The sequence below is a fragment of the Homarus americanus genome, unplaced genomic scaffold, assembly GCF_018991925.1.
Source record: "Homarus americanus isolate GMGI-L3 unplaced genomic scaffold, GMGI_Hamer_2.0 scaffold52806, whole genome shotgun sequence".
NCBI lineage: Eukaryota > Metazoa > Arthropoda > Malacostraca > Decapoda > Nephropidae > Homarus > Homarus americanus.
This window is the reverse complement of record NW_024720773.1, coordinates 6,702,433-6,712,661: the sequence shown is the minus strand read 5'-3', so window position 1 is coordinate 6,712,661 and position 10,229 is coordinate 6,702,433. Positions and strand designations below refer to the sequence as shown.

General features: G+C 45.1%; 1 protein-coding gene across 1 annotated transcript; it reads right to left on the bottom strand.

Moving 5' to 3' along the window:
• Nucleotides 1–1,660: 1,660 nt before the first annotated feature.
• Nucleotides 1,661–4,952, bottom strand: LOC121861136. The gene is made up of 5 exons (XM_042358702.1): nucleotides 3,706–4,952; nucleotides 3,149–3,352; nucleotides 2,968–3,036; nucleotides 1,955–2,045; nucleotides 1,661–1,824 (listed from the first exon to the last, which is right to left on the bottom strand). The coding sequence occupies exons 1-5, from the start codon at nucleotides 4,660–4,662 to the stop codon at nucleotides 1,661–1,663; spliced, it is 1,485 nt and encodes a 494-aa protein (XP_042214636.1). The 5' UTR covers nucleotides 4,663–4,952.
• Nucleotides 4,953–10,229: the final 5,277 nt, after the last annotated feature.

The following is a 10,229-nucleotide window of genomic DNA, read 5'->3' as shown; positions in this document are numbered from 1 at the left end:
GGGAGACTCGGTGCTGGGGAGGGAATTCTCCCTCCTGACCTCGACTTGTGATGCTGTGACTCTGAGTTCTCTCTCGCCCTGTCTGACTCTGGGAAGGAGCTGTTAGACCCTTCCCTTTTACAATAATAATCTGAATGCCTCGTGGAAGGAGCTGCAGGCTCTTATATTGGCGGTCACGAGCCGGAAGATGGAGTCACTAATCTGGGTGTGTCTGGCCAGGTGACAGGTGTACTGGCTGGAGGGTAGCTTCTTGAGTAACATGGTCATGTCGCCGGGTTAAGCTAATGACGCGGCGGTGAGAACTCTGGGTCATTGTAACCGTGACCTCTCTTGGTTCAGGTCTTAATCTCACATTAATTACGAAGGGTGGGTCAACTTACGAGGGTGTACACACCTGCTCTTCCGGTCACTGCTATATGTGCTGTTCTTCTCTGGGCTGTAAGCTGTGGTCTGATAAACAATCATTACATTGATGAATGTTTCTGAGTGTAAACTACTTGTCTGGCTTGAAGCACCATTATTATGGAGGCCTTAACTGCCTTCGGACAGCCACAAAGATATGTTCATTTATGAAATCTCTACTACACTGGCAAAGTATATGGTAAATGCACATAATATACTACTGTATACGCTCCACTTTACTCACCAGTTGATGCTGTTGTCTTGAGCTGGTGATACAAACATGTTACCCATATGAGTATGGGTGAGGCTACCTCCCTCACCTGCGCCTGGCATAACTTTCCGTTCTTGCCTCCTCAGCTTTTTTGGTATATTTCACATTATAAATGGCAGACATAACATCTTTTCGTTGTGCCTCTCCTCGGTCCCTTGGTGCTCGTGTTATTTGCTGTACCTTTAGGCATTGTGCATGTGCTGTATACTATACGTTCACCGTGTACACTGGACTGCAGTAGGCCTACACTGTCCACTGCTATGTACAGAATTTTACATACTGTACTCTCACAATTACTGAGTATGCAGTACAGTATACGTAATGTCTTTATTTTTTATGTATTAATAATACTTGAAGGTATTCTTGACTGGTTTTATCCGGGTACAGTAATGTACACTACTGCACAACACAGATAGTTGGGAAAACAGCAGGGGGTGAGCAAACAAGCTTGTACAATGGCAGCAAACCATGAACTGTCCTCATCATGATGCTAGAATTTAAAGACACAGGCAGCGAGATACATTAACCAATCTTAGGCATCCATTCCAGTCATCTGACATAAGTAGCCAATCGCAGCGCAGGAGTGCTCTAAGCCTACGGCCTACGTCCCTCTTGCAGCTAGCCCACCCACGTGCTGCGTGCCTGATGCAATCTCTTGGAAATTCATACAAATGGCCGGTAATAGAGAAATATTTTTTGGAATTTCTCAGAATTTTAAATGTTATTTTCCGGTATTGAAAAGTTCCGGGATCGAAGAATCTGGCTGTTGGGGATAGATTGTAAGCCTAGAGTTCAGTAGGTCAAAGATTGGAGATACATCACAATTATTATGAGTTCAGATGCTAGGGGTTAAGGGGGAAATTTGGAGCTATTTCTGAATCATCCCCGCTATACTTAAAAGTTTGAAAGCTTTCGTTTTGGATAAAAAGGAAACTTCTAATGAGTTACTGGAGGCAATAGTCTTAGAGGTTACTGGAGGCAGGAGTCTTAGAGGTTACTGGAGGCAGGAGTCTTAGAGGTTACTGGAGGCAGGAGTCTTAGAGGCCACTGGAGGCCGTAGTCGGTGGGTGGGAGGTCGTGAAGGCCGAGGTAGTGTTGTTGGTAGTAAACTGGAGAAGGATCACCACGTAGGTCGCCACGAAACTCCCCACCTGTACCGTCAACACACATGAGTGAGTAAAATATATTTGTGGTGAGTGAGCGGAGGAAATTATGAGTCAGCAAGGATATATGAGTGAGTAAAGTATATGACTCGATGAGTAAAGTGAGTTAAGGTGGTACTCACAGCCACAAAACAGTGGTTGTCGAGGGTGAAACAGCCCACTGCCTTGGGACACAGTGTTCTCTGCATGTCACCCACCAACCACCAGCCCTGTGTGTGTTATTAGACGTCATTATAATGTAGTATAATACTCTGGCTATACTGCGTTTGGTTATACTGTCTGGCTATACTGCGTTTGGTTATACTCTCTTACTATACTGCGTTTGGTTATTGTGTCTGGCTATACTGCATTTGGTTATACTGTCTGGCTATACTGCATTTGGTTATTGTGTCTGGCTATACTGCGTTTGGTTATTGTGTCTGGCTATACTGCATTTGGTTATTGTGTCTGGCTATACTGCGTTTGGTTATTGTGTCTGGTTATACTGCATTTGGTTATTGTGTCTGGCTATACTGCATTTGGTTATTGTGTCTGGCAATACTGCATTTGGTTATACTGTCTGGTTATACTGAGTTACTCTCAACTTAGTACAGTACTATTATACACTGCTTATCCCGATAGAAACTATAAATATTTAATAGCAATTCAATTTAGATTTAATATATATTTAATATAAATTCAGTATAGATTTGATCGAATTTGAGATTTTTTTTTTTTAATTTTCAGATTTGGGTAAATATCAATACGATCTTTAAAAGGAGTTCTACAGAAAGGAAGAGAAAATTACTGGGAATTTAACACATGCGTTTTGAATCGGTTCTTGTTTGATTATTTTCGGAAATTGGTAATGGAATATTTTGACGTTGAGTTTTGGCGCTGTTTATCTGATACGTGATACAGCTCATGAAGGAGTCACGCCAAGAGACCAAACCTGACACGTTATTGTTATTAGAACCTGTGTGTGTGTGTGTGTGTGTGTGTGTGTGTGTGTGTGTGTGTGTGTGTGTGTGTGTGTGTGTGTGTGTGTGTTTTATTGGACTTAAATATCAGTTTCTTGTTAATTCAGTTGGAGGTGTTGAATTGAATTTTCTGTTGACAGTTTAAAAGAAATTCTCTCTCTGTCTCCCTTACCCTGGCCAGTACACGTTCGTCCTCAACTTGGAGAAGCTCGTCCTTCAACCAAGTCACGGAGGCGTCCCGCTGATCCGTGAAGGAGAAGTAGTTTCACTTTATAATACATTCTCATAAATATGGTAGAAAGACAAAGATATTATTAGTATTTGAACACACACACACACACACACACACATACCTCCTTCTGCATTATCCAGGTCCCGTGTAGAATAAGCACAATGCTAAAAATGTTGGTGAGTATTGCCAGACTTCTTGTGACGAGAGCCACATCCCAAGTGAGGAGGTAGTAGGTGCTGGCGATTGAGCTCAGGACGATGTTTAGGAAATGGCAGATGAGAGGTGGCCCGAAGTAGTCAAACACCCGATCTTGAAGCGTCTCTACCTGTCGGGAAGTACAGCGGCTACTAAGGTGGACGAGCTATTGTTTACATGTAAGGCTAATGATACTACATGCATGTGGTAAAGCATCGCCCGTGTTATATTAGCCTTCTAAGATGACAACCTATTAAAAAATGTACAAAAATTCACCTAAATTAGAGTGATATACATCTGCCTAATCCAGGTATTGACCACGCCTTACTGTTAGTTATTTCAAGCACGGAGATATAATCCAACAAGTTTTAAACTAATAATAAGTTCACTGTTAGTTTTACTTTGGTAACATAATATATTCATTGACAATATGTATGAGATTGACATTAACTCTCATTTACTGATACACGAGGTAACACACACCTGTCTCAGCAGTGATTCAAAAGTCTTTAGTTGTGCCTCATTTATCACGCTGGTCGGGACCAAGTCATGGAGACTCCAGTCTTGTCCACGTGCGCTCGTTCTCAGGTGTGTGGCGCCCATGGTGTTGAGGTGCCGTGCGTCATGATGACTTTTACTGAGGTCTCTTGTGCCTGGGTCGTCTACCGGAGATATGGGGCAGGTGACGTATGCCAAACGGTCATTGGATTCGAGGTGCGTAGCAATAGCGCGTCGCGTTTCTGTGAGTGTCTTTGCAAGAGTCCTCATGAAGCAAGTGATTAAACAGGTGAAAACGAGACGCAGGAGAGAAGAAAAGAAGACTCTTATTACTTCCAAATAATAATAATGGTACAATGATAAATACATGTAATAACCAGTTTCAACCATAATCAAGGTCACGAAGACAAATACTAGAAGATCAGTTTTCTCTATGCCTTTAAACATGAGCCTCAACTTGTTAATACATCGCAGAGGTTGTTGGCTGCCAGCGTTTCCTAACTTGCTGCCACTACTCTGAAGGAAAAGTTTCTGCACATCTGAAACGTTGTTGAGTAAATCTTGGAAACGAATAACGATCAGCGCGAGGCGGTGACTGTTGGTGACCTGGTAGAGGTAGGCGCACGTGGCAATCATGATGCTCACGTAGAATCCAAGGGCAGCGACACCTAGTGGTGAGGGAATAGAATGTTTCCTTATCCATTTGGTGGCGTTAGTGATCACAAAAGAGACATTTCCTACCGCAAACAGCACAGACCATGCCAGCAAAGGCCACGTCCTCTTGAGTGTTACTGAAGTCTGCTGGCCACACCTAACCAACGTCACTCCTACCGTGGTAACTCTTGTGAAAGGGAAACAACCCAAGAGTCGTAGAAGACAGAGTAAAGCTGGCAAACCTCTACAGTGAACCGACTTGCTCCCGTCCGTGTTTTCACGCTTCATTATCTCAGTAATAATGTCAGTCTTCTCAGTCGGTCTTGCTCTTGATATAAAGTCTTACCAAACAAGTGTCTTACTAAGACAGTTTCTGGTCCGTATTAAGTCACTTTATACTACAGTACCGTAAACATTGCTTTCATGATCGAGTTAGCGTTGATAATATCCTTAATATTGTGAACAATGAAGAAGTAGACACCGTAGGAACGTCCTGGTGTATCCAGGATACAACCAAGGTGGAGACGAGGTCGCTTGTTCCCCAGCAGCACTGCACCACAACTGATGAGAACACTTATCAATTCAGACGCAGTTATTGACAGAGAAAATAAACACGGCCACACCCCACCACTCCTCACTCTGTACTCAGGTGACCACGCTTCTACTGCCTTTGTTAACATTTGTCCGCTCATGACTCGGAGTGGTCTCTAGATATTGATGTACTGTAGTTGTGGGTCTCATGTTACTTTATGATTGGTTTAGGTGCGGTGCAGAGGAGTTTAGGACTTACTGTACCTCAAGTGAGAATGTCGTTAAGTGTCCAAGATGTTATGATTCTTTTTGTTTATAACGTTAGTGTGTGTGTGTTTCGCGCCGGTTATTATTATTTAATGTCACATCTTTTTCTTCTTTTTGCCTCTTTCGATTGATATTTAAGCCAAAACACGTGTGTACGTGTGTTAGTGCTCAGTAAATATTGACACGACAGTAAGTCTCTTTTGCTGATTGTGATGGATCGATACGGTGCTTGGTAATACGCAGAGTCTAACCTAACCTAACCTAACTCAGGATCAGTTTTTAAGTGTCCCCTTTTCGTATGTACTTAAGTGGTGAGTGATACTTTTTTTGTCTCGATCGGTATACAAGTGTAGCAATCAATTCTTTTTATCTATAGGATGAGAATACAGTCATGAGATGGCGAGTGTTACGGTGTGAGCGAGTGATACATCCTGTACGCCAGTGTGTGTGTGTGTGTGTGTGTGTGTGTGTGTGTGCCCCGCTGCCTTGAGGATTAACCTCGGTAGGTATAAGGCCCCAACGGCGGTATAGGCGGAAGAGGTGACCAACGTTGGAACCCAACGACTGCACCGGCGGACGAAGGCAGTACATGATGGACAGGCTTCTAAGGCAAAACCCAACATACTGGGATATCGGCAGTCCATTGCAACTCTCCCTCTCCCCAGTCGCTGCAACTGGATCAGGAAGGGGAGAGCCAAGATGTGTGGTTGCAACCTGCCCTCCTGCCTCACCACATACAGTAAATCAACTCACAAGCAGCCATCATACAGCTCATCATACTTCTTATCATCATCAAAACCCCTTTACCCCAAAAAGTCCTATGGCGACGGACGAGTGGCGACGGATACAGGCAGAAAGGACTGCCGGGAATCTCTAGTCACAACTCTACACATGGGCGGCATAGATAAGATGGTCGTTTATGCACTGGGAACTAGGCAGCTGTGCAATCCGGTCCTATCTGTGCGACTGAGCAGCCCTTTCGAGGAGCCACTCTGCTCACCCCACATGGGGAGGGGGGCTAGAAAGGGTGCCCTACACATAGCATGCTGAAAGAACCATCCTGCATGGGCAACCGCACCCAGTAAGGGAATCCTCATGCGGTCGAGAACACAATTATAATCACAGATCCAAACAAAAACACAATATACAACCTCGTAGGGTTGCTACATGGAATGTTAGGACCCTTCTGGATACTGGCACAAATGAGCATCCTGAAAGAAGAGCCCTTGTGGCAAAAGAGCGGCTAGGTATAACATATACACAGCAGCCATTAATGAATCCCGGCTCCCAAACGAGGATCGACTCACAGAACGGGGGTTTGGCTATTCCTTCTTCTGGGAGGGTAAGCCTGTTGCAAAGAGAAACCGCATTTATGGAGTTGGTTTGCCATCCGCTAACGCATCCTACATAGGCTAACTGAAATGTTTTTTGGGATCAACGAGCTCCTCATGACGCTCGGAGTCCCACCGAATCACTCACGTTATGCCTTGATCAGTACATACACCTTGACACTGGTTGCAGAGGATGACATCAAGGAGGCCTTTTACGCCGACCTCGATAGATTGCTAACCTCTATCCCCAGAGAAGATAAGGTTGTGCTCCTTTGTGACTTCAATGCCAGAGTTGGCAGAGATGCTGACATTTGGCAGGGAACCATAGGGAGAAGTGGACTAGGGAAGTGTAATTCCAACGACCTACTCCTCCTCAGCAAGTGTGCTGTCTCATTTACTACATCATTGTCAAAGAAAGAGATTGCCGAGATGTCCTCATCACCCAAGCCATGTGTGGCTCAGACCACTGTGACACTGATCATCAGGTCGTCAGAGCTAAGCTCTCACTTCATGTTGCCCCAAAACGGCGGAGGCAGCAAGCCTCCAGAAGAGGTTTTTTAACACTAAGCGTCTGGAGGATCCAGCTGTAGCACATGCTTTCAGAGAGCAGCTCGAACATGGTGAACATGGACTGATAAACAGCCCAACAACAAACAACCCAAATCCCAATACCGAATGGGATATTCTCGACACTGTCATGACAAAAACCTGCAGAGAGACTCTTGGCCAGATCGAAAGAATACACCAGTACTGGTTTGATGAAAATGACCCGGAAATCAACGTACTCGTCGATGATAAAGTGCTGCTTTAACTGACTGGCAAAACAGCCCTTAGTCTCAGACCAAAGCTGATACCATCCGCAAGACGAAAGCGGCTGCCCAGCGTGAACTTCGCAATGTAAAGAACGACTGATTTAAAAATAAAGCATGTGAAGCACAAGATGTGCGAATTTTTCTATTCCACAAAACAATTTATGGGCCAGTCACTCATAGCGCGGCCCTTGCTCATCTGACGGTAATTCCCTAATTAAAGACGAAGAAGGCATTCTTCAGCGCTGGAAAGAGCACTACCATTCACTGCTCAACCAAAACGCTAATGTGGATGTCCTGACTACCCAGTAGGTCCCACAGCAGAAGGACATCTGTTTACCAGCCGTCTCCACTCTTCAGGAGAATATATGAGAAAAGGAGGAAATCCCTCAAGCTCTTAGAGGTGACTCCATCGTCAGTATTTATAAGAACAAGGGAGACCGGTCAGACTGTAGTAGCTACTGCGGGATCTCGCTGTTGTCCGTAGCTGGCAAGATTATCGCCAGAGTCTTCCTAAACAGACGTCTTCCTGAGGCGGAAAATTTCCTCCCAAAATCTCAATGTGGCTTTAGACCATCATGTGGCACCACTGACATAATCTTTGCTGCCCACCAGATACAGGAAAAGTGCAGAGAACAGCATCATGATCTGTACATGGCCTTCATTGACCGAACCAAGGCCTTCCACTCAATCAACAACAGGAAGCCCTCTGGGGGACCCTCAGCAGTTTTGGCATCCCACCAAAATTCATTGCAATTGTGAGGCAATTCTACAATGGCATGAACGACATTGTCCTTTACAATGGCATCCAGTCTGAGTTCTTCCCCATCCAAACGGGGGTAAAACAAGGGTGTAATGGCACCAACTCTCTTTTCCATTTTCTTGGCTGCCTTCCTTACTCGTGCCAGTGCCAATTTACCCAGAGGAGTGGACATCGCGTACCGGATGCAGGGTCTTTTTAACATAAGACGACTCCAGGCAGGAACAAAAGTGTCGGCAGCTTCCATTACTGAACTTTAGTATGCAGCGACCTCATCCTTGTCGCTCACACTGAACGCGACCTACAGGAGATCCTGAACACCTACGCAGATACTTATGCACACTTTGGCCTTGAGGTTAATGTACTTAAGACTCAGATTCTCTTTCAGCCTGTCCCTGGTTCAGCCACACCTCCACCATCCATCCAGATTAACGGTACTACCCTCGCTAATGTTACCTACTTTCGGTATCTCAGCTCCCACCTGTACAGCACTGCAGACATCGATGAAGAGGTTTAACATCGGAATAGATGTTCATCTCAAGCCTTTGGCAGACTCCGTACCCATGTCTTTAGCTTTAGGGAGCTGAAACTATCTACAAAGTTGCACGTATATCGAGCAGTGGTGCTCCCCACCCTGCTATATGGCAGCGAGACATGGGTCACATACAGGAGACACTTCAAGGCACTTGAAAACTTTCACCAACGTAGTCTACGCTCCATCCTCCGAGTTCGCTGGGAAGACAAGGGAACATATCCCAGTATTCTCGTGGACACCAACTGTAGGAGCATCGAGGCTACCATTATCCATTAACAACTATGCTGGACTGGCCATATTACTCGCTGGTGGGTAACTGAAAAGGTATAAGGATAGTCTTAAGGCAAACCTAGTGCCAAATCGACCCCCTCACCTGGGAGACGATTACTCCACACCGTAACGCTTGGAGGAGCACCAAACAAGGTGTCAATACTTTCGAGTTAGCCTGACTGCATTCCGAGACAGACAAGCGTCAACGGCGGAAAGACGCTGCCGCCGCCCCTCCCGCACTAGATGTAGCCCTCCACACGTGCAACATCTGTGAACGACCCTGCCGGTCCCGTGTCGGCCTCTTTAGTCAATGAAGGTGACATTCTTAATAACTCAAATCATTGTATCACAGCTGGATGGTCGTCATCCTCGATTCCGAGTGACAGCAAAGTAATAGTAATAGTGAATGTACACGGGTATGTATGTATGTTTGTATGTATGTATGTATGTATGTATGTATGTATGTATGTATGTATAGTTGTTTGCAGTGCATTCGTGATCTGACCTGGCAGGACAAAGTCCCTCATACTGACATCCTCCTGCCTGCCAACACCACCAGAATAGAGGCATTTCTGGCGAAGCGACGATTGCAGTGGACGGGACACGTCATCCGCATGCCAGAGCACCGACTTCCCCGCCAGATCCTCTCATGGCAGCTGTCCGAGGCACGCCGCAACCCTGGAGGACAATGCAAAAGGTACAATGACCAGCTCATAATGACGCTCAAAAAAGTAACATTCCTCCAATGGATCTTGAAACTATTGCATCCAACCTTAAGGCCCGTTTCCACTTGAGAGCGGACTCTCGATAGTTACTGTCGCTAGTTCTCTCATCTGTGTATCCATATGAGAGCAAACTTATGCGAGTTTCAGCTGTCGAGAGTCTTCCCGACAGCAGCTGTCGGAGAGAACTCTCAGTGGTGTGTCCACCTGATTAGAGCTACACTCTATAGTGACCCTCAGTAAGTCGGCAGCAATGGGTGAGCGTGACAGAAAGTTCATTTTTACCAGTTATTCTTTCAGTTCTTTAATATAAAATAATAATATACTTTAATAATAGAATTTTAAACGGTCTGTAATGTAGGAAATCGTTTAGCTATGAAATATGTACTGTGTATTACTTACATCTTAGTACATGAGACAACAAACAGTCTGTCACTCAGCTGTTTCCCGCCGAGGCGCCAAGCAGTGGTCCGTTGCAAGAGCAGAAATACCCCCCTTCCTCCTCTCCCTCCCGTGTCTACCTAGATTTAAATCGGCCTTGTATTTGAAAACTAACGCGAAAAACACCTATGACAATAAAACTTTTTTTACTGAGAATGACATGAACAATCTTCTCGAAGTATCTGACTA

Bases quoted from the DNA above. Each gene is read 5' to 3' on its own strand.
- LOC121861136 (XM_042358702.1), bottom strand. From the start codon at position 4,662: ATGAAGCGTGAAAACACGGACGGGAGCAAGTCGGTTCACTGTAGAGGT. The intron at 3,353-3,705 runs GTGTGTGTTACC...ACTTCCCGACAG, and splicing joins TTGAATCACTGCTGAGACAG to GTAGAGACGCTTCAAGATCG. The intron at 1,825-1,954 runs GTACCACCTTAA...TTGACGGTACAG, and splicing joins CCACTGTTTTGTGGCTGTGA to GTGGGGAGTTTCGTGGCGAC.